At 43.6% G+C, this 24,040-nt stretch overlaps 1 protein-coding gene across 2 annotated transcripts in view; it reads left to right on the plus strand.

Moving 5' to 3' along the window:
• Positions 1–24,040, plus strand: part of COL28A1 (collagen type XXVIII alpha 1 chain) — a 195,040-nt gene that overhangs the window by 94,496 nt on the left and 76,504 nt on the right. For both annotated transcript variants that reach the window (XM_008261700.4, XM_051852947.2), the window contains exons 19-25: positions 4,209–4,280; positions 5,010–5,078; positions 7,401–7,472; positions 11,141–11,209; positions 11,841–11,909; positions 15,085–15,153; positions 15,259–15,327. In XM_008261700.4, the coding sequence (XP_008259922.3) occupies positions 4,209–4,280; positions 5,010–5,078; positions 7,401–7,472; positions 11,141–11,209; positions 11,841–11,909; positions 15,085–15,153; positions 15,259–15,327 (489 nt within the window). The remainder of the gene's footprint in view (positions 1–4,208; positions 4,281–5,009; positions 5,079–7,400; positions 7,473–11,140; positions 11,210–11,840; positions 11,910–15,084; positions 15,154–15,258; positions 15,328–24,040) is intronic.

Raw genomic sequence — 24,040 nt, forward strand, 5'->3', positions numbered from 1 at the left:
AAAGAGTTACAGAGAGGTAGACAGAGAGAGAGAGATCATCTATCCGCTGGTTCACTCCCCAGATAGCCGCAACGGCCGGAGGTGCACCAATCCGAAGCCAGGAGCCAGGAGCTTCCTCTGGGTCTCCCACGTGGGTGCAGGGGCCCAAGGACTTGGACCATCTTCCATTGCTTTCCCAGGCCACAGCAGAGAGATAGATCAGAAAGGGAGCAGGTGGGACCAGAACTGGCACCCATATGGGATGCTGGCGCTTCAGGCCAGGGCGTTAACCTGCTGCGCCACAGTCCTGGCCCCTCTTTTGTACTTCTTCTAACTAGCTGTTACAGTTCTGTAGGATAGGTATGTTTTATTTGTCTGTCTTTTTTTTTAAATAAAGATTTATTTATTTATTTGAGAGGTAGAGTTACAGAGAGAGACAGAGAGAAAGGTCTTCCATCAGCTGGTTTACTCCTCAAATGGCTGCAATGGCCAGAGCTTGGTCAATCCAAAGCCAGGAACCAGGAGCTTCTTCTGAGTTTCCCATGTGGGTGCAGGGAACCAAGCACTTGGGCCATCTTCCACTGCCTTCCCAGGCCATTCCTGAGAGCTGGATTGGAAGAGGAGCAGCAGGAACTTGAACCAGCTCCATATGGGATTCTGGCACCATAGGCAGCTTTACCCTCTATGCCACAGTGCCGGCTCCTTGTTTTGGTTTTGATACGTTTATTTTTTAATCCAGCCACCCTGTGAAATTTTACTACTTCTAATTGTTTGTAGAGCCCCTTACATTTTTATACCCTGTGCACTTACCTATCTAAAAATAAAAATAGTTTTACCTATTGTTTCTTAGGGTCCCCCCATTTACTTTTATAATTTTGCGCTGCTGGGATCACCAGTACAATGTTTTTTTTTTATTTTTATTTTTTATATTTTTTGAAAGGCAGAGTGGATAGTGAGAGAGAGACAGAGAGAAAGGTCTTCCTTTTGCCGTTTTGGTTCATCCTCCAATGGCCGCTGCGGCCAGCGTGCTGCGGCCGGCGCACCGTGCTGATCCGATGGCAGGAGCCAGGTACTTCTCCTGGTCTCCCATGGGTGCATCCTCCACTGCACTCCCAGGCCACAGCAGAGAGCTGGCCTGGAAGAGGGGCAACTGGGACAGAATCCGGCGCCCCGACAGGGACTAGAACCCAGTGTGCCGGCTCCGCAAGGCGGAGGATTAGCCTAGTGAGCTGCGGCGCCGGCAACCAGTACAATGTTTAAAGAAGTGACTTCAAAGGAAGTCCTTCTACAATTTTACTGTTAAATGTGACATTTGCTGTAGGTTTTTGAGAAATAGTATCTATTAGGTGAGTGAAATTCTCTTCTATTTCAATTGTAGCAAACACTGCTTACTAAGGATAAATGAGTATTGGATTTTACCAACATCTGCTTATACTAATTGTATTTTTGTTCCTTTTAACCTGTTACTATATTTTTAGATATTGAACCATCCTTGCTTTTTTGAGATAAACCCAACTGATCATTATGTATGCTTTCTATGAGAATAGTTGAACTGACTAATATTTTATGCAAAATTTCACATCCACTTATATAACTGTTATATGATTGACATATAACAAATATGCACACACATGTTCAAACTTAATATGATAAGATTTGGCAATGTGTATGCTCTTGAAACCATTGCCACAACAAAGTAATAAAGATATCTATCACTCCCAAGAGCTACCATGTGTTCTCTCATAATATTTTCTTTCCATCTCTCCCTAACTTCTCTCATCTCTACTGATATGCTTTCAAATGATCTGGTACCTATTAATCTGCTTTTTGTCAGTACAGATTAGTTTTCATTTCCTAAAATGGAATCAGATGCTAAGTATACTTTTTATGAGGTAGGGGTCTGGCTTCTTTTCATTCAGCAAAATTATACTGAGATCCATGTCGTAACACATTTGAAGAATGTATTCCTTCATATTGCTGAATGGTGCTCCAATGTTTATTCATATGTATGTCCACAGTCTGTCTCCATTCATGTGTTGATTGACATTTTGGTTACTTGCAGGTTTTTGATATTACAAATAAAATTGTTATGAATATATATATATATATATATTTGTATTTGCATGGACATATGTTTCCATTTTTCTTAGGTGAACACCCAGGAGTGAAATGACTAGGTCATATTGTATTGGGTGGATTTCATTCATTCCCTATTTTTTGCAAATCTTTTTGTAAATAGGGGATGTGTATTCCTCAAAGGCAAAATGGTTTGGTAATGTATGATCATTAAACCAACTAAACCTGCTACCCTCAGGGGAGAGGAGGTTAAACATTTCAGCACTGATTCAATTTGTTTGTTTAATAAGTTGTTTTACCGAGCTTACTCATTCTTTCTATTTTTGTCATTTATATTCTTCTTGAAAAATATGCACTTTTTAATGTTTTCCAATACATGGGTTGGAAATTATCATGTAAATTTTTATGATTTTTAAGCATATCTACTATGTGTAGTTGGATCTGCCTTTCATTTATAAAAGTGCTTGTTGTGCTTTTTTTTTAATATATATTGATCATTTCTGCTGCAGATTTATTTATTTTTATGAGTTTTAAAAAGTATTTTAGGGCTGGCGCCATGGCTCAATAGGCTAATCCTTCGCCTGCGGCACTGGCACACAGGGTTCTAGTCCCAGTCGGGGCGCTGGATTCTGTCCTGGTCGCTCCTCTTCCAGGCCAGCTCTCTGCTGTGGCCAGGAAGTGCAGTGGAGGATGGCCCAAGTGCTTGGGCCCTGCACCCCATGGGAGACCAGGAGAAGCACCTGGCTCCTGGCTTTGGATCAGCGCGGTGCGCCGGCCGCGGTGGCCACTGTGGGGTGAACCAACGGAAAAGGAAGACCTTTCTCTCTGTCTCTCTCTCTCTCACTGTCCACTCTGCCTGTCAAAAAAAAAAAAAAAAGTATTTTAGGTTTCTGGAGCACTTAAGTTTTTGTTTTCAAGTTTTTCCCCTACTTTTGTTATATTCTTCAACTTATTTGTAGGCTTGCTATGCTTTTTATTTTCCACTAGATTTTTTAGGTTAGCAAAGATGACTTTCAAGCAACTCAAAGCATTTTGCTCTTATACATGCAGTAAGAACACTTTAAAAAAAGATTTAGTTATTTATTTGAAAGTCAGAGTTACACAGAGAGAGAAGGAGAAGCAGAGAAAGCGAGAGAGAGGTCTTTCATCCACTGGTTCACTCCCCGATGGCCTCAGTGGCCGGAGCTACGCTGATCGGAAGGCAAGAGCCAGGAGCTTCTTCTGGGTCTCCCACATGGGTGCAGGGGCCCAAGTACTTGGGCCATCTTCCACTGTTTTCCCAGGCCATAGCAGAGAGCCAGATTGGAAGTGGAGCAGCTGGGCCTCGAACCTGTGCCCATATGGGATGCCAGCACTGCAGGCAGCGGCTTACGTGCTACACCACAGCACCGGCTCTAAGAACACTGTTTGAAAGTGGCATGTGATTTTTCTTTAGATTTCACAAGACTTTTTATCATAGATTAACTAGAAAGCATACATAATTGTTGAATATTAGAGCCGGAAGTAGTGTTTGAGCCCCAATTTTTTATTTTATTGGTTTGCTGGAGCTGATAGAACAAAGCACCCCACACCGGAGCTTCAAAAGCACAGAAAATTATCATCTCACAGTCGTGGAGGTTGGAAGTTAAAAATCAAAGTGTCTATGGGGCGTGCTCTCTCCAAAACCTGTGCAGGAGGCTCTAGGCTGACCTCTCCTGCATTCCCTGGCTTCCTTAGCTTGTAGCTGTTCCCTCTTAGCTTTGCTTCTTCCCCCACGTGGTGCATTCCCTGTGTCTGTCTCCACCTGGCATTTTCCCCCTCTCAGAAGGACAGCTGCCATACTGAGTTAGGGTCCACCCTCGTGAGGCATCCTAACTTGATCGTTTCCGCATGGGCTCTATTTCCAACTACAGTCACACTCACAGGTCCCAGGAATTAGGGGTTAACATATCTTCGGGGAAGATCACAGTTCAACTCAACAACAGAAAACAAGCCCAGAGAGGACAAGCGTCTTGCTCAATCAAATAATTGAACTATAATTACTTAATAGTCAATGTCTTAGCTCAGAGGCTTTTCTTAGACACTATGATATATGTCCAATTGCAAGTCCCTCCAAATACAGGTACACGCTAAGTATCAACTTTCGGGAAATAACATCTCTGTTCGTCCACCAGGGGGAGCCAGGCTCGATAGGGTTGCCAGGACAACCCGGAGTACCAGGAGAAGATGGAGCTGCGGGGAAGAAGGTGATGCTTAGTTTTTTTCTGTTACTAGAGTGAGAACTACAGAGTCAGATTGCTATCTTGGTCCTGCAGGAGCTCAGATGAAACCGTGCAGGGAAAACTGAGTTCCCTTAAGAAGAAGTAACACTCGCAGTTCTAAATTTTCCCTTTTACTTGCCCTAGACGGAAAGAGCGCCAAGTCAGACACTGAAGTAACATCACGTTCTCTGCTATCTCTGGCCTCTGGCCGTGGCATTCTCCAGTAACCTAGTTCTAGAATTTCTAGAAAGCACAATAATTTAAACTGTGTACCTCCAAAAGGAGAGCTTGAAAATGCAGTCAGCAAGGCCATTGTAAAGATTTCCTGAGTTATTTTGAGTTGACATTTTAAATCCTCATTTTTCAATAAAAGTAGTGAAAAACAGCAGATGGAGAGGCTGAAGGTCTTTCTTGTTTTTCAAAAAAAAATCCACAAAATGTGAATGAAGAGCCAAAGGAAAGTGGGCTTATTGCTTTGGAAATTGGCTAAGAAACTGCACTTTTTCATGATATTTCATCTGCTCCAGTTAAACTGGAGTTTAATGTTAATTTATTCAAGCTGAAAAACTCCCAGATTAATTTTGAGATGACAGTGAAGTTCTAGTCTCTTTTGGAGGGTCTCAGCTGAGTCCACTGGCAGAAAGAGGAGACAAGGTGGGATTTCGCATGCTGTCTGTGGAGGGTCAACTTAGATGCCGGCGTCATTCCCTCCAGGGAGAAGCAGGACTTCCAGGAACCAGAGGCCCAGAAGGACCACCTGGGAAAGGACAGCCTGGCTCCAAGGTATGCAAATGACAGAGTCCGGGGCCAGCCCCCTGCCTTCTGGTGCGGAGCCAAAGAAGCTGATGCCGGAAAATTTGATTGTTACTCTTGCTATGTCAGTGTGTTCCCATCTGGCTCATGACTCTGTCTTGTGAGCTTTTGAAAGACAGAAAGTATGGGTCCATTTTTATTTTCCTAATGTTTATGATGAGACTCAGCAAACAGAGAAGAGCCCAGCATGTTTCTCAATAGGTGATCAGACTGACACTGAAAACACATAGGAGGGAAAAGAAGGAAAAGACACATCATTGAGACTTGGAAGTCCATACATTTTCTTCAAATATTTATAGACTCTCACATAGTAGGAAACACCACCTTATTAAATGCGGTATCACCTTACCATTGTCATAAATTTATTTTACACGCTGTAGAAATGCTGGATAAATGATCTCTTCATATGTCAAGATGAAAATATGCAAGTTCATCAAAAGGATGACATAACCTTCAGCTTCTAAGTGTCCAGATGTTTCTGTAATTTTATATACACTTATCAATGCCCGTATATTCTTATCTTTATAGATCAATGAAGTAAAAACTTGTTTATTTTTTAACACTTTAGAATTATCTTAAAATAGTAATTGATAGATTAAGCGGTCTATATCTTATGAAAGTATTAGCTAAATGACTCCTTACTCTTAAATGTGAGAATTTGACATTCAAATGTATTTCAAACATTTTAATTTATGACTTACCAGATTATGGAATCCTTTCTTGAGGCATGAGGGTACGGAGCTGGGAATATCTTTTTAACATCATGCCAAATATAAATTTAGAAATATCAGCCTATTCACATTCAGTAGAATTAAAGTTTTCTAGACTATACTTCTGGGAAATAGACAGTAGAAATTAATCATTGACACTGTGAGAATGAATGAATGATATCTGAGAAAGAGAGGTGGGGTTCAGGCCCTGTACAGGGAGGGCACTGGAGAAAGAGCATTCAGAACCACGTAAGCACAAAAGGACCATGTTAGGAAACCCAGGGGGAAAGGGAGGGTTTCAGGATGGAAGCATAAATGGTATCAAATGCCACCAATAGAACAAGGAGACTGTGCCTTGGAGAGAAAGCCGCTAAATCTGTGGCTTGGAAGAGGGGTAGGAATATGCCACATAGCCCAGGCAGGACATGGTTCAGCATTGACACATTGTTACATTTAACCTGGCTTCTCTTCTGGGGTTGATTTAGAACAATAAGTTAAATCTAGTAGTGAATGGGAAAAATGAGTAGTTGTGGTTGGGTTTTTTCTCTATTGGAAAGTGATAATATAACTGATACTTGGACATTCAACTGTTTCGTTACTACCTGTGCCACTGCTCTCCATTGGCAGGGACACAGGGAGTTAATTACAGCCCTGGACATCCTTCCAGGTCGCCTTTTCTTAGGAATCTGTTTTGCTGATGGCTTTAGTGTAGCCCAGTTGTTGCCCAGGTGTGGACAGCAGCAGCAGCAGCAGCACCTGGATATGGTAAAATGTAAGATCTGGGGCCCAGTGCAGACCACTAAGTCAGGATCTGGGGTGTAGGGCCCAGCTGTGTGTCTGCACATGCCCTGCTGGTGACTTTGATGCTCAAGTTTAACAGCCAGGGGATGGTCGTGGGTATTAAGACGCGTGAGCGCCTCAGCTGCAACACCCAAGGAGCTCTTCCTCTGTGGAACGCAGCTCACAGCTGGAGGGAGGGCCTTGCCGCTGGGGAGCTGCAAGGTGGTTTGGCAATGCCATGAGACTTCTGGCTGGAGGTAACAGCACTCTTCTGGGGGAGCCCTGTCATACACAGCACAAAGGGGAACGGCCCAGAGACAGTTTTTAGCTCTGTCCCAAGTTAATGCTCAAACATCTTCCTACCGATCTAACTATCGACCTCCTTGCGGGGAAAGAACTAGACTCCTGCCTAGGAAGAAATGGGGCTGTGCTTTGGAAAATGTTTCATTTTATGTTTCAAAACTGAAAGCAGTGTCAAAAAGCATAGAGAGCTCTCTTCTGAAACCATGAACATCTCACAACCATCTGTGAGTAGACCAAGAGTGCGCAGAGATGTCCATGCAAAGAAAAGTTCCCAAAGGAAGTTATGGGACTTGGGTTTAATGAAATATTAACTCATACCGAGTCAGTGGCGAAGCCTGAACAGTTGTGAAGTTACCCGGTCTGCTCAGGATCACTGGCAGACCCCACGCAAGGGAGCTGTGCCTGGGGCACGTGCTGGTGTCACTTGAGAATCTGGGCCATTGTCAGGTTGGGGAGTGATTGTTAATGTTACATCTATCGTTTCTAACTGCTTTGTCAGGGCGATGAAGGGAAGAAAGGGAGCAAAGGAAACCCAGGACAGAGGGGATTTCCAGGGCCAGAGGGGCCGAAGGTATGTTTGCTATTTCCTCATTTATGCTTTGGGGAGGTGGTAACTGTGTCGGATTTCGGTAGACGATTTGATTTCCAACGCAAGTTTGATTCCTTGTTTCCTTCCCCACAAATACAAAACACCTCCCTCCCAAATAGTCTTTAGAGAACGTGCAGTTCCCAGACCAATACAGAATAGAATAAAGAGGTTGTACAAGTGTGTAATCTTTATGCAAATACTTAGGCTTCTCAGAGAGAACCCATAGGCCAGGATCCTCCAGCGACGGCCAATCAGAAGCTGGCAGAGGGTTCGGCCAGGAGATGCCAGTTCTGTATGGTCTGGGCTTGCTGAACAGCAGCCACAGTGGCCACAGCCTGGGGGGGAGCGCAGTGGTGAGGCAGGGTGGCCACAGCCTGGGGGGGAGCGCAGTGGTGAGGCAGGGTGGCCTTCCGAGGGCGCTTGCCCGGGGCCTCTCAGAGCTGGTCACTTCCTGACGGAAAGGAAACGACTGGGTCGCCCTCCCAGGGTTGTGGGGAAGAGAGGCGAGTTCGTGAAGCCTGTGTCTCAGGTCCCGGCACACAGTGCGTTCTCAGTCCGTGTGCTACTTGGAGAGGTCGCTCAGCAGCTCGGTGATATGGCAGATGGGGAATCTACGTCCTGGTCAGCTGTCCAGACCGGCACTGAGCAAGACGTGGGGAGATGGTGAGGCGGGGCGTGGTGTGCGTCCTAACTTCACGGGCAGCAGCAGTGAGGCCCTCGGGCTGTCTCGGGATGCAGAAACTGCGAACTGGCGTTGGTAAAAAGGCGATAAGGACTATATTGAAGGACTGGGTGATTCAACATCAGATTTTTAAAAAATGACACTGGAAAGAGCAGGTGAAAAACAAAACAAAACAAAACGGAATATAACCTGTAGTGATTCGTAGCCTTTAGTGTCAATCAACCTGGAAGGCTGTTGCCAATCCAGACTTCATGCCATCCACAGAAATATGGACTCCATAGGTGGTGAGCCCCTGAAATCGAGATTTCTTAAATAGGTGCCCTGTGCGGCAGGCAGTTCAAGAAACCCGCCAGGAAGGATGTCACTGCATCCGAGTGCTCGGGGCTGTCATTAACGGTGACTGCTCTTTATGTCTTGGTTTCTCTTAATATGCCTTTTCACTAGGTCATCGTATTGTCTTGTGACAAGTGTATACTTTCTAAAAACAAATGTAGAACAAATTAAATCTAGAAGTGTCATTTTGTGTTATCCCTGGTTTCAGGGAAGAATTTTAAGAGGTTACTGTTTTGTTCCTACGTCGTTGTATTGGAGAGGGTGTTTATCTGTTGCCAGGTCCTGACTGTGCCACGTGCTCCTGCCTCCCACTTGTGGATTTAAGGATTGGCACACACATGCCCTGGCCTGGGCTGCCGCCGGCTGTGTGCTCAGCTTGTTTGCACTGGGTGATCAGCATGGCAGGAGGCCTCAGCTGGGAAGATGAACGTGGCTCTTCCTGGTGACTGGTGGCTGAGTCCCTCCTGGAGGGAGAGGCTGGCAGAGTGGGCAGCTCGTGCTGCTGCATTTTCAGAGGACAGGAGCTAGGCAGAGGCAGCGTTAGCTCAGTGTGAGATTCTGGAGAGCAGAGTTGAAATGCAGCATGAGCACATTCATTCCACCTAAGATAGGTGCCCACAAGTGTTTTTCTTTGAATTTTTGTTTATTTATTTAAAAGCAAAGAGAGACAGAGATCTTACATCTACTGTTGCATTTCCTAAATGTCCACAACAGCTGGGGCTGGACCAGGCCAAAGCCAGGACCCCAGAACTCCATCTGTACCTTCCATATGGAAGGCAGAGACCCAAGCCCTTGAGCCGACACCTGCCACCTCCCACGATGCACATTAACAGGAAACTCATACCGGAAGTGGAGCCAAGACCCAAACTCAGGTGCTTGGATATGGGGTGCAGCTGTCCCAAGTGGCCTCTTAATCATTCCCTCTATAACTTTTTTTTATGAAGGGCTAGATAAGCATTTTTAGCTACCAAGGCCAAGATGGAAAATTGAGATTACACAGGTACTGGAATTACAGCCATCTGAGAATGCAAACATTCTTTGCCTGGGGCTATATGAGCTGGGGCAGGCTGGCCGTGACCCAAGGGTTGGATGTTGCTGATGCCTACTCTAGAGTAGTAGCTTCTGAGCTGCTTTGATTATAAGCCTCTGTCATTCAAATTTTGACCACACCCCAACATAGGTTTGCTTTTTATTTGTAAATTGTATTTATTAACTATCATACTATTATATGTTATGACATTTACATAAATAACTGAAATTTTATTTATTTTGACAGGCAGAGTTAGAGAGAGAGAGAGAGAGAGAGAGAGGGTTATAGACAGTGAGAGAGAGAGAAAGGTCTTCCTTCCGTTGGTTCACTCCCCTAATGGCCACCACGGCCAGCGCTGCACCTATCCGAAGCCAGGAGCCAGGTGCTTCCTCCTGGTGTCCTATGCTTCCTCCTGGTCTTCCATGAAATAACTGAAATTTTAAAAGGTGAGGTTTAAATATATAGAGAAGTCCTGATATTTTCTTCTGATATCCCAGTGGGAGTGGTATCTGCATCAGTCACCAGGGTTCTTTAATAAAATTCACATTCCGGGCTGGCGCTGCAGCTTACTAGGCTAATCCTCCGCCTAGCGGCGCCAGCACCCTGGGTTCTAGTCCCGGTTGGGGCGCCGGATTCTGTCCCGGTTGCTCCTCTTCCTGTCCAGCTCTCTGCTGTGGCCCGGGAAGGCAGTGGAGGATGGCCCAAGTCCTCAGGCCCTGCATCTGCATGGGAGACCAGGAGAAGCACCTGGCTCCTGGCTTCGGATCGGCGCAGCACTGGCTGCAGCAGCCACTGGGAGGTGAACCAACGGCAAAGGAAAACCTTTCTCTCTGTCTCTCTCTCTCACTGTCCACTCTGCCTGTCAAAATAAATAAATAAATAAATAAAATTCACATTCCGGGGGCCCAGCCTCTAGGTCTGTTGAACTAGAATCTTTGAGGCTTGAAACACAGAACTACACATTTACCAAGCTCTTAGGATAATCCCTCTATTCTCTCAAGTTTGAGAATTCTTGGTGTACATTCAGGTGGGACAGAGGTATTGCCTGTTGCTCCGGATCGAGTGTCTGAGACTTAATAATAATATTATACAAATGTTTTTACTTTTCTACTTGAATGTTTTAACAACAAACTCTACTTTTTTTAAAAAAAGGACATGCAATGGAAGACTTATATACCATGGGCTATTAAATAAAAGCAATAAAGGAAAAAAAATTGTAAGCTAGAATGTACCCCAAAGCTTAAACTAAAGATAGGTGTTATCATTAGGCAAAAAAAATTTGCCTCTGAGTTCCCAGCATGCAACACCTAAGGGAAGAACTATGAATTGTATAATTCTTGCTAGTTAATAAGAGGATGCACAAGAGACAAAATTTTCCTAACATTCAGGAATTAATCGAATGTATTTATTTAAAGGCATGGAAATCTTGCTTATCAACAGCTTCAGTAGTGGTTTATAAAAATGCTCAAGTTGTTTTCATGCTGGTCTTTGAAATAGAGATGATGCTATCATTTAAAAAATCTCCAGATTACTTCTGCTTTTACGGATATAGTCTTCATGTATTTCTCTGCTTAAAAAGTAATGTGTTTGTTTTCTCTTCTTCAGGGTGAGCCAGGCATCATGGGTCCTTTTGGGATGCCTGGAGCATCAATTCCTGGACCACCTGGACCCAAGGTAGCTTTTCCTGGGGATCTTTGTCTTCTCTTTGAATCTATGGTAGTTGCAGGAATATGCATGTATGTATATTTAGAGATATAGGTGTGTATCAGGATATTGGTGAGCTAGAATTTTTGTTTTGGAAGTGCCCCAAGAAATGACCCCATTCAATCCTGAAATTTCATAGATAAGAAAACTAAAAGCCAGCAACAGAGTTAGGGCTAGAACCCACATCCCCCGTTCCTGGTGCCAAGCTTGTCACCACGCCCTGCACTACCTCTCCCAAATCCTAGACCTCAATGCAGGTGGGAATTCATTGCACTGATTCAGAAGAACCTACGATTTATAACTGAAAACTTCGGCAGAGAAGAAATCCAGTCAGTTGTAAAAGCATTAGCAGGCTTTCTTAGTCTAAATATTTGAGTTTAAATTGCCAAATCCCCTCTGAATGGGCCTTTTCTAAACAGCTGTGATAGCTGTAACTGAGGATTTGAAAGTCCTCCTCAGCTGTTAGAGGAACGTGTTGTCTCCACGTCTGAGTCTCATGGATTCAGCATGTTACAGATTAGCTGATCTCTTCTTGACCACCTCACATCCTTGTGGTTTCTCATGCAATCTACAGCTTGTAAATGTTCTTTGAAATGCGCAGGGTGATAGGGGAGGACCAGGGCTGCCTGGATTTAAAGGAGAACCTGGACTTTCTATCCGAGGACCAAAGGTAGGCTAATTCACATTCCGTTCCTTTTTCTGCTTATGAGAGAAATGAAGGTAGACTTAATGCAGGATAAGTTGATTGTTCTATTTGCAAAGTGTCTGTTGGTGAATTAGAAGGCAATAATATAGCTAGTCCATTTTTGTTTTTAAAAAAGGCAATCAGATAATTTACTTTTCACACATGGTGGGGCGGGGGAGAGTAGTTCCTATGGTTAAATTTTTGCTCACTTGACAGTTGTTTGAAAGTGCTGTTTCAGCCAGGTGTGTGTGATATACGGGATTAAAATGGCCTCTGGTCTCTTCCATTTATTTTTCAATGGCTAAATTATCTGTTTTGCCAAAACACTGCCCCAAAACTTCAAATTTGGAAGATTTCCCCTACTCTGTCCATCTTTCTGAATTATTTCAAACGAAAGGAAATTAAGTACAGGAGAAACCAACTTCAAGTCATCATGCTTGGTTTTCCATGGCAACAAAGCACCATTTCCCTCCTCACTCTGCCCCACAGCACAGCAAAATTCTGCATCCGTCACACTCCTCCGTGTCACGTAGGGCACCTGTGTGCTCCAGCACAGGCTTAGGGGCCCGTCGTCAGCACTTACTGAACTAACATCAGGTTTATGCAGCTCTGAAGGCGGCTCGTGTGTTTTCTTAACAGTCTCCTCCAAATGAAAGAATGCACATACCTAAACCAATGACTTTCAACTTGAAAACTTGGAGTCATATCTTCAATGAAATATAATGCAAAATCTCTTATATAAAATGGATACCAATTGAAGTGGTTCTTATGGAAGGTAGAGTTAGGATCCTGAGCCAACACCGTCCTGACCATTCACAGCCCTCACCACTACCCTTGTTTTCCCAGGACTGGGGTTCCCTAGGATGCAGGGATTTCAGGGCTACAGTTGGGAAAGCCTTGGGCAGAGGGAAGAAAGTTGTTGATCCTATTTTCCAGCCCCTAAGGTCCGTGGAGCCCAGATATGCACGCTCCTTATAGCAACCTGAGCTATGTAGATGACTCAATAAGTAAATGCCAAGTTTCTTAATGTGAGAACTGGAAATATGACATGGATCAATTGCATTTGTGTGACAATTTTCATATTCTTTGATAACTATTTAAAACCCATGGTTATTTATACTTACTTCTCTCTATGGGTACTCACACTTTGCAATAGTTCTAAGATGCCGCTACAGTGCGTAGACCCTGGTCATTTCTGAGCATTGCATGAGATAATATTAAAGATACCTCCTTTTCACACACACATTTTGCTAATCTCTTAGGCTCCAATAATACTGTTGCTGCCATTCTGTTCTAATTCATTAGCTTTTACGCGTTGGGACGCTCAGCTACCTCTTTGAATGTCTGGTGGAGGCTCCAGCGTATTATTTCAGTTTTGTATACTACTTTAGTGAGCTTGTCAGACCTACAACCCAAACCACACTTCAAAATACCAGCCTTCACTTTCCCCACTCATTTCTATGAGCAACAGAGCTGAACTTGGAAGTGGGTGACTTGTAGGACATTTCCTTCAGTCCAGTGCAGAAAAGCTGAATGGTAACAATTCCATCTATAAAAATCTCGTGAGGGATCCTTGATGCAAATCTGCCTGTTGATAGCCCCCATTAACAGTAGAAGTAACATACCAAGGGGATTCTTTTGAGAGAGAGAGAGAGCAAGAAGATCTCTAGGAAACAAGTTTGTAAACTGTGAGTTTCAATGTCTTTTTTCCCCTCTGCTGTAGGTGCCAGAGGTTAAGCTCTGACAGCTGCTGATAATTTGTTATGGGCTTGGAAGTTAACACAAAAACTGAGCTGTGAATTAGGATTCCAATTTTCTTTTCTTTTTCCTAACTGGGGAGCAATGACTGCTTTATTTTGTTGTTGGCCCTTCCTTATACAAGCACTGAGAGAAATGTGCCTCTTATTTTGGAATGGGTCTCAGCTGTGAACTTTTAGAGTTTTAATCTTTTTTCTTAATTAATTAATTTATTTGAAAGGCAGAGTTACATAAAGGCAGAGGCAGAGAGAGGTAGAGACAGAGAGAAAAGTCTTCAATCTACTGGTTCACTCCCCAGATGGCCACAATGGCTGGAACTGTGCTGATCTGAAGCCAGGAGCCAGGAGCTTCTTACAGATCTCCAACGCAGGTGCAGGGGCCCAAGGATTTGGGCTATCCTTCACTACCTTCCCAGGCCACAGCAGAGAGCTGGATCAGAAGTGGAGCTGCCGGGACTTGAACTGGCGCCCATACGGGATGCTGGCACTGCAGATGGCGGCTTTACCCGCTATGGCGCAGCACCAGCCCCATAGTTTTAATCTTAAATGTAGTTGGAATAGCAGAAAAAAATTGCTTTTGTTAGGTGGCCAGTTCCCTTTAGTTGGGAATGTACCCAGATTCACCTGTCCTAAAGACCTTGTTCTTATTCTCTTTCATAAAACTTTAGCCAGGCACTACTTTTGTTTCGTGTAAGAGAGTTACACCTCTGGGAAAACCATTGCCCAAAAGACAACAGCCACCACTTCCTGCTCTCTCTGCAGGGGGCTTATGGCTGCCCCTAAATGTTTTTGATGCCTTAGATGATTGCTATAAAGGAATATTTATAACTATTTCGCTAGGTCCCAAGATAGGAACCACAATCTCTTGGTATCTCTTCCCCCCAAAACTTGTTTTTTAAAAAACTAATCTGTTTTGTTTTGGGTTTACTTACTGCCTGTGTATTTTGGGCCCCATTACTGAAGACAGTACACTTAACAGTAAGTAGGAAACAGTTACCTTACTGCACACTCAGCATATTGTTTTATATTCTCTTCTTTTGTCATGGTGCTTGTTAAATTTTCCCATTTAATACTTCTCCCTAATTTATTATGTAGCAGTTGTACTTTCAAAATTGAAATATTAGCAGCAGACATTTCTCAATCCTATGGAGTGCGTCCTACACAGGACTTTGTTATGGTTCATATATGTATATTTCCTACCTTTATTCCATGCATTCATTGCCACTGAATTCAGGTAAGTAAGAGATACATGCAGATAACAAGCTGCCTTAAGTGGTGGGATTTCTTCTCAGTGTGTTTGAAATCGACCCTTTGTACTGATCAGACCCACCTTTGGTGTATGAAGTGGTGCTGTGCTATGTCTCATTGTCTCATGACATCACTTGGTGTTGGAATTTACTCAGGGTGCTCAAGGCCCTCAGGGACCAGTGGGTGCTCCAGGACTCAAAGGAGATGGCTATCCCGGTGTGGCAGTAAGTGTGGACCTTCCTCCCCACCCCTCCCCTCACTCTCTCCTCCCTTTCTGAGCATTGCACAGTACAATGATACTCCCTGTCATCCTTATTGTGTCATCCCAGGGACCCCGAGGATTACCAGGACCCCCAGGACCAATGGGTTTACGAGGAGTGGGAGATACTGGAGCAAAGGTAAGATTTTAAAGTGGGCAATGTACTAGCTTGAAAAAAGTACAAATAAGTAAGTGACTTAAGTAATGAATTTTTATTCATCAGGTGCGATAGAAGAATAGCGGTGTCTGAAACAATTGATGAGATGATTTATCCTGTTTTATGGACTTCCCGGGGGAACTTGCATTAATATGAACATGCAGATGAACTTTATGGTTTTTCTCCTGGAAGCAATGCTCTCATTTCTTGGCTGTTTCCTCCTTCCCCTGAGCCAGGATCATGGTTCAGGTTGGAGCCCTCCTCTCTGAGTTAGCCATGCTCTATCCCTGGTGCTCCCATCTAGAACCATGCCTTTAACCATGACCCATGTACTCACAGAGTCAAAATTCCCATCTTCCTTCCTGCAAGTTCTGGTCTCGCAAATCTAGTTTCTAAGCAGATATTTCCTCTTGAATTTCTCACAGATATCTCTACCCTAAAGTCCAAAATACAATCTGTGATTCTCACCCGACGAGTCTGTAACTGGCTCTGCCGTCACCCATTGCTCAAGTTGGAAGATCTAAGAGTCACCTTGCTTTCTGCCTGCCCCTCTCCTTTCCCCATGTCTAGTCCTTTGGGAAATCCCGTTAGTGCTGCTTCCCAATTGTGAATGCGTCTGATCCAGGCTTCTTTTCTCCTCTCTTCTTGCCAAGGGCCACTTTCATTGCTTGCCTGGGCTCCCTTCTGCCTCTGCCTTCCTATAACATGGCAAGCAGAGTGGGCTTTGGAAACCACACTTCAGATCGTATCCCATTCTGAAACACACCAGAGGCTTCTCTTTGTACTCAGAACAAACTCCAACCTCTTTGCATGCCCCATGATACCCAACCACAACCTGACCACAGCCTCTATCTATTTCTCCCTCGCTGCTATGTCCGGCTGTGCTGGCCCGTTCCACTTCAGCTCATTTCTGCTTCAGGACCTCGGCTCTACTAGGGTGGCCAGTTCCTAAGGCCTCAGCTCAAATTTCACATCCCTGATCACTCATTCAAAAATCATCACTGTCCCACCCTGCTGTGCATTTCCTGTGTAGCATGGATCACTCTCTGACATGGTCTTGCTCATTCATGGTTCTGCATATTCTAGGGGAGTGTTGACTTCTCTGGAGTAAGTCTGCCCCTCCCTCCCTCAATATTCCCTCCCCCTTCCTCTCCCCTCACCTCCCTTCCCTCATCCCTCCCTCATCCCTCCCTCCTTCCCTCCTCCTTCTTTCTCCACTCGTAATATCCTGGCAACCGAACTAGGCATACCACTCAATAGCAGCTCTTTAACCTGTTGAATGCCTGGGGAATAACTGATTACAAACACCTTAAAGAGAAAATGTTTCCTTACAATTGTACTATTCACAGTTTTTCTTATGCTTCCAGGTCATTAGAGAGAGCAATTGTATGTGCTCAATGCTCAGTTCTTGTCTTGTCAAAGCATTTAGGAGTGCCAGTGCCCTGATACTGCTCCTGGACAACTGGGCAGGTGCCCTTTTATCCTCTCCTAGGTAGAATGAAAGTCAGGTGGGGACCATGGCACTCAATACTGTCTCTAAGGGAGATCTTGACACCTGCCCTGTCTCTGTTTCTTGGGGGTAATTGTGAGTTCAGGGAGAAGATGTGTCTGAAAGTTCTTGGGAACCTGTACGTCAGAGACAAACCCAAGGTCATTGCTGCAGGTTCTGGCTTGTTCTGACTCAGAACTAAATCAGATCCTTGAGTAAAGCCCAACAGTGTTGCTAAACCACACTGAATTTGGGGATTGAGCTATTCTTTCTTCTTCAAGGCATAATATTTTTCAAAATATTACAATGATTAAAAAAAGATATTGAATAGGAAACCTTATTATTTTCAACTGTGCATGAAACATTTGTGAAAATGTTTTTATGGTAAATATCTCCTTAGGGAAGTAGAAGCTTATTCCTGTGTAAAATAAGGCCTGAAATAAACTCTGTTCAGTGTGTTCTGGAATCTGGTGGCCTTCCAGTGGAACCAGATGATCATTTGTTTTCAGAGTAGATTATTATGATTTTAATCTAAGTGTGTGTTATATCCTGTTCACTTATACTATTACATTGCTGTTTTCCATTTCGCAATAACATGGGCAGACATTTAGACACAGAGAAAGAACATTTGAAAATTTCATCTTTGTGAATATTCTACTTCAGATTATTTAAGATACAGACTTAAACCAGGTACTAAACGGTTTTGTATACCTTTCCAAAAGCCCCTTGTAATTGCTTTTATATGCGTTTGAGAGGGAAAACATTTTAAAAAGATGTTCCTTGAAAAAAAATTCAGCTTGCTTGGTTTTTCTTGTAAGAGCCAGCATGTTGCCAGCTGAAGCTCCCCTTGTCTTTGTCAACCCACACAGGAGGCTGGTGAAGCAGCAGGCCAGAGCCCCCAGTCAGACGCTGGCTGGGACCCCCTCTGCCAGTCGGCCTCCCACTCAGCAGCCTGCGACGTTTCTTTGTTGCTCGTGTCTCTTTCTTGGTGCATGTTGGGAACATGCATTTCCAGGATAACTCATGCCCTAAAGGTGATGTTCAGGGAGGAAGCTGGTCAAAGGGACTTGGATCATCAACTTGAAAATAAAGAAAATCCCAAAAGGAAACATCCATTTGATCCATTTGTAAATAACTTTCACAATCATTTCCCAAAGTCTCTCTGTGGACTTTCTTTCTGGAGAAAATGTTTAAATATGCACACACACACACACACACTTCCATGAGTGTGCACACACTTAGATACACATAGACAGAAACTAGGGGAGAAAGAGAGACATTTTGAAAAGCTTTTGTCCAGTTAATTTTGTTTGGCAAAGTGGAGGTGAGACTCTCAAATATGAAAAACTGTCAGTGACAGCAGAAGCCTAAGACCCAAATGTGTGCAAAATTCCTTCCTTCCAATTTGAGTTAAAATGACAGAGAAACTGTAGGTATGTGGTAGTGAGGCTGTTTAGACATATATACCTTGGTATGTTTTTCATTTAAACTCTATGTAGTCACCTTAAAATCTTGGCCTTAAGGCATTAAGTTGCAAAGTAAATGTATTCTGAAATGAGGAAACCATTAAAGTTGACAATTAATTTATGATGGATTTTTCTGATATTTAGTTAAGGTCACATGTGTTTAGCATATGAGACAGACATTAGAATCAAAGCTTCTGTGTTCCAAACATATCAAAGCAGTTCTTGACAGCTCTCCCCTTGTAATGTTCTGGCTTTTTCTCAAGTGCAAGAATTCCATATAACATTGCTGGCTAGCATTTTTCTATCTTTGATGACTTTGAATTTAATTCAAATTTTGGCAAGATCTTCTGAGATGTTTCCAGTATTCTTTAAAAAAAAAAAAAGGAAAAAAAACCCTCCAGGGACATAATAGATATGTGAAGACTTCAAACAGTTCATGGCAAAATGGAACCAAGAGATAAGTTTATTTTGGTGCAAAAAAATTGAAATATATGCATAGTTTTCCATAATTGGCAATTTCCATCAACTTTTTGAGGACACAAATTATAGCAAATTATAGCTTTATAATTAGTTTTTTTTTTTTTTTTTGAACCATGGTGGGAAGAGGAATGGACAGTTTGGTCCTTTGCTAAGTGGGAAATAACTCATCCAGTGTCATTACTCCTGGCTCAGTGATGGGAAGGGAAGGCAAGCCCAAAGCCCCTGCCTGTAACTCCCAGCATTTCTTCACTAAGACTGGGAGGACGCCTTGTAATGTGAGTACGATCATGCTGTAAAATCTTGTCGTCCTTTGAGAAGCTGCAGATAACTCTTGCTCCTACATTTTCATTCCTAAAAGCTTATGAAGCTCAAGAACTGGCCACCTGCTGTCCCAGCATCTGAGTTGGTTCTAACATTGCAGAAGAGACATACAAGGGGTGTCTCTCCTGCGTGCCACAAGGGCAGGTCCATCCTGCCTGGAGCCTCTCTTAGCTTTTCCAGCCTCTTCAGTGTGTTGGTTCATCACAGGGAGAGCCACAGCCCTCCCCAATCCTTGTGATGATGGGACTTGCTCCATTCATTGCATAGGGGAAACTTAATCTGGATTTGGAGTTCTTCAAAGCCTCCAAGTTTGGAATAAAGTGTTTGGGCAGGAAAGACATTAGATTCTTGTTGTAAATATTACTTAACTGCTTCCAGAATACAATGGCCTCACAAGAAATCAAGGACCAGAAAACTTGAACAATTTGCCTTGTTACAAATATTTTTTTTAATGGGGCCAGCGCTGTGGTGCTGCAGGTGGGGCCGCTGCCTGCGGTGCCAGCATCCCATATGGGTGCCAGTTCAAGTCCCAGCAGCTCCACTTCTGATCCAGCTCTCTGCTGTGGCCTGGGAAAGCAGTGGAAGATGGTCCAGGTCCTTGGGCCCCTGAACCCATGTGGGAAGACAGGAGGAAGCGCCTGGCTCCTGGCTTCGGATCATCGCAGCTCCGACTATTGCAGCCATCTGGGATGGAAGACCTCTCTTTCTCTCTCTATGCCTCTCCTCTCTGTAACTCTGACTTTCAAATACATAAATAAATATTTTGTAAAGATTTATTTATGTATTTGAAAGGCAGAGTTACAGAGAGGGAGAGACAGAGAGATCCATCTTCCATCTGCTGGTTCACTCCCCAAATGGCTGCATCGGCCCAGAGCTGGGCTGATCCGAAGGCAGAATCTAGGAGCTTCTTCCAGGTTTCCCATGTGAGTGCAGGGGCCCAACCACTTGGACCATCCTCTGCTGCTTTCCCAGGCCATAGCAGAGAGCTGGATCAGAGGAGGAGCAGGTGGGACTCGAACTGGCACCCATATGGGATGCTGGCACCACAGGTGGAGGCTTAGCCTATGATGCCACAGCTCCAGCCCCAATATGAACATTTTTGATCCCATATTTGTTTTATATATGAGAGGGAGACTATGAATATGGGTGAAAGAATGAAACAGTAAGAGGATGAATAAATCAGAGCGGAAAGAATGACTTAGTCTCATTCACGGGTGCTTTGTCTGCAACACATCATTTTGGGTATGGTAGGGTTGTTTCTCTTTCCATTCATTTCCACTGTCAAAACTCAAGTTACATCATCCTTAAAAAGAAGCATAAACCAAACCCAGAAGAGTTAAATATTTTTCAAAAACTGTAAATGTTTGACTATTGTAAACGCATGCTTTATTTGACAAAAGCAGCCCATAGTCATAAATTAGAATGCAAGTCTCTGTGAAATTCCACCGAGTATCATTATTCCAAAAATGTTCCCAGCCCCTGAATCGCCGCTGTGTTCTCTGCAATGGCTCACATATGTGTGCACCACCACCAGGCAGGGGCAGAACAGAGGGCCGATTCACAGAGAGATGCCTTAGGAATTCTTGGATTTCTCCAGCAGACATGGACTGAGCAAAGAACTCCGTTTTGGACAGCACCCAACCAGGAGGGCTGGCCTGGGATATGGGCTTCTCAATAATGAAGTTAAGAGTCCATGTGTCCAAAATGAACTTGAAACCCATCTTCCCATAACATGATGGCAAAATTGCTGTAGGCTGGACAGTCAGCTCAAAACGGTGCTGATTAAAACCAGAGCCGTATGACGTTTGAATGCCAGGTGCTTTGAACTGTACGCTTTAGAAAAACAGGAAAATTTGACAAGATGATTTTGCAAGTTGGTCTTCATTTTAGTTCTATGCGTAAGCTCTAAAATCAACTAGACCCCAGCCCTCCTTGGGACTTTTAATGCTGCCTTCATCTCTCTCTACTGTTTTCCTACCATAGTGCTCCTTCCCCAGGGGGACCTAAGACTTTCCCTTCAGGGCTGGAGATACACAGAAAATCCCCACATCACTATCAGCACATTGTGATTTTTTCTTGAAGATCAGCATACTTTTGTGTGTGTGTGTGTGAAGCAGAAAGATGGTGTAGGGGGAGAGAGTGCGAGTGAGCGCTCTCTTCTGCTGGATCAGTCCCCAGATGACCACATGACTGTGGCTGGGTCAGGAAGGAGCCAGAAGCTGGGAACTGAATCTAGATCTCCCACATAGGTGGCGGGGGCCCAGGTATTTGAGCCATCATCTGCCCTCCAGGTTACGCATTAGCAGGAAGCTGGAGATGGAAGTGGAGCCAGGATTAGAACTCACGCACTTTGGTATAGAATGTGAGTATCTCCACCAGCAGCATAACCTGAGTCAGAACCAGCCCCAACACATTTGTATTTTTAATCATACAGACCAGAGGCTCTTAACTTATGGACTTCTAGCAAACTAAGTACAAGAGCCTCCTCCTCTCCCTCTCATGATGATGGTATCAGTGTCTCTACTTTCAAGGTTTCTAACTCAGCTCTGTGAAGAAGCTTCCCTCTGTCTCTACAGTGAGTTGGCACAGGGCAATGGTTGGCTCATTTTCAATGAATTGATTTTGAGAAAAGGAAGAAATAATAACAAATCTCCCCAAATCCTAAAGCAAGATTTTAAATTATCAGGGGGCCCTGAGGTATAGCTGTTTTGGCGTGAATATTAAAGTTCTAGGGGTGAAATTGTTTCAAAGAGTTGAAATTTAATATGTTGAAATTTAGATCTGGGAAAATACTTGAAATGTAATAGCAATGTAAGTGTACTTAGTTTACTAAGATTCTCTTAATTATGTTCCCATCGCTGTGCTGATGGAATTGGTAGTGGTCAAGGTTTCTTTTCATATTGAAGTGTATCAGTGAGAAATGACTGAGGGATGAGCCAATGGCCAGTCAATAATCAGTACATTTGTCTATCCATGAGCTTAGCATAAAGCCTCTAAAATGTGCTTTCACATAATGGCAACCATAAGTGAGGTATAGAAGGGTTAGCAAACCGTGACCTATGCTAAAACACCTAATTGATTCCAGAGCGGTGCTTATGTTGGTGGTAGTTGAAGACTTGGTAGTTACATATATCTTAATTTTACTTAAAAGCCAGAAAGAAAGAAATATTAAGCAGGTGCTAATAATCACTTTGACTTCTCCTAACTTTATTTAAAATTTTTTTTTATTTTATTTCAAAGTTAGAATTATGAAGGTGTGGCAGGGAGAGAGAGAGAGAAAAAAAGAGAAAGAGAGAGAGATTCTCATTCGCTGGTTCACTTCCCAGTTAGCTGCAATGGCCAGGGCTGGGCCAGGCTGAAGCCAGGAGCCAGGTGCTTCCTCCAAGTCTCTCATGTGGATAGCAGGGACCCAAACACTTGGGCCATCCTCCACTGCTTTCCCACGCACATTAGCAGGGAGCTGGATCAGAAGTGGAGCAGTGGGGACACAAACCAGCACCCATATGGGATGTGAGTATTGCAGGCAGTGGCTTTACTCACTATGCCACAAGGTCAGCCCCTCCTAACTTTTTTTAAAACTCAGTCATTTTTTGGTTCATCACTGGGGATCTTCAAGTTCCATTCTTCAGAGAATTCTTGGAGGCTGATTCTTTTTATCATGAATTCACTTTGATTTTTATTGTCCCCAAAGTGGTAAAACATAATGTCACTATCAAAACAACCGAGTTACTCCCACAGTTCTCTTCAAAGAATGGTAGGGACATCCTTAGTACAAAAGGAGAGATAGTGATTAAAGTCTCGTTATGTGGATGTGGAGCAGGGGTAGGGGGAGAGGAGATAGATCATTTTCCAAATATTGTATATGTTTTATAAAATGAGTGCGGTGGGCTTTTCCTTATTACTGGTCCACCTTGAAACCTCTGTCACTTATTAGCTATGTGACCTCAGCAAGTCATTTAGTCTCTCAGAGTTGTAGCATCTTCATCTGTGATTTCAAATAATAGTGGCCACTTCCCAGGTTATTCTGAAAAATTAATTGAATTACACAAGACATTTTAATGAATTATATATTTAAATATATATTAATATATTAATATTTAAATAATATATTTAAATAGTAGTAGTAGTAGTCATAGCATACATTATTCTGCCAAACCTAGTGCCATGTATGATAGATGAAAAGACATATTAAGAGCTTATGAAGGTTGAGACCAATTTGTGGTGTAGTGGATTAAACTGCCACCTGTACGCCAACATCCCATACGGTCAATGGTTCAAGTCCCGGATGCTCTACTCTCAATCCAGCTGTCTGCTAATATACCTGAGAAAGCAGAGGGTGGCCCAAGTACTTGGGTCCTTGCACACACGTGGGAGACCTGAATGGAGTTCCAGGCCTACTTCAGCCTGACCTAGCCCTGGCCGTTATAGCCATTGGGGAGTGAGCTAGTGGATGAAAGATCTGTTTCTCTCTCTCCTTCTCTCACCCGCTCTCCCTTCCTCCCTCTCTATAACTCTGCCTTTCACATAAATAAATAAGTCTTTAAAAATGTTGTGTAGGCAGAGAAATGGGTAAGTGTTTAAGGAACTGGAAATGCTAACTACCCTGATTTGATTATTATATTGAATTATCACACTGTATCCCATAAATATGTCAATGAAAAGTATGCGTTTGGGTAGCAGATCTGGAATTAGACCAAGGAAAACATTGTGGTAAACCACAAAACTGAGGAATGGCAGTGGGAGGAAGAGGGAAAGGCAGCTGGGTTCTTGTACAGGTGTGGGTTCTGTGGGCCTCTTGGAGTCTAACTTGAGTTTCTGCCATCTAGGATGTTTTCTTTTCTCCTTGAGAGGGTGTGATTGACAATGTAGGGGAAGGGAATTCACAGCCGCACAGCCATGGTCTGGGCATGAATAGGCAGCTGGCGGGAAGTCTACAAAG

Source organism: Oryctolagus cuniculus, chromosome 16 (genome assembly GCF_964237555.1).
Source record: "Oryctolagus cuniculus chromosome 16, mOryCun1.1, whole genome shotgun sequence".
NCBI lineage: Eukaryota > Metazoa > Chordata > Mammalia > Lagomorpha > Leporidae > Oryctolagus > Oryctolagus cuniculus.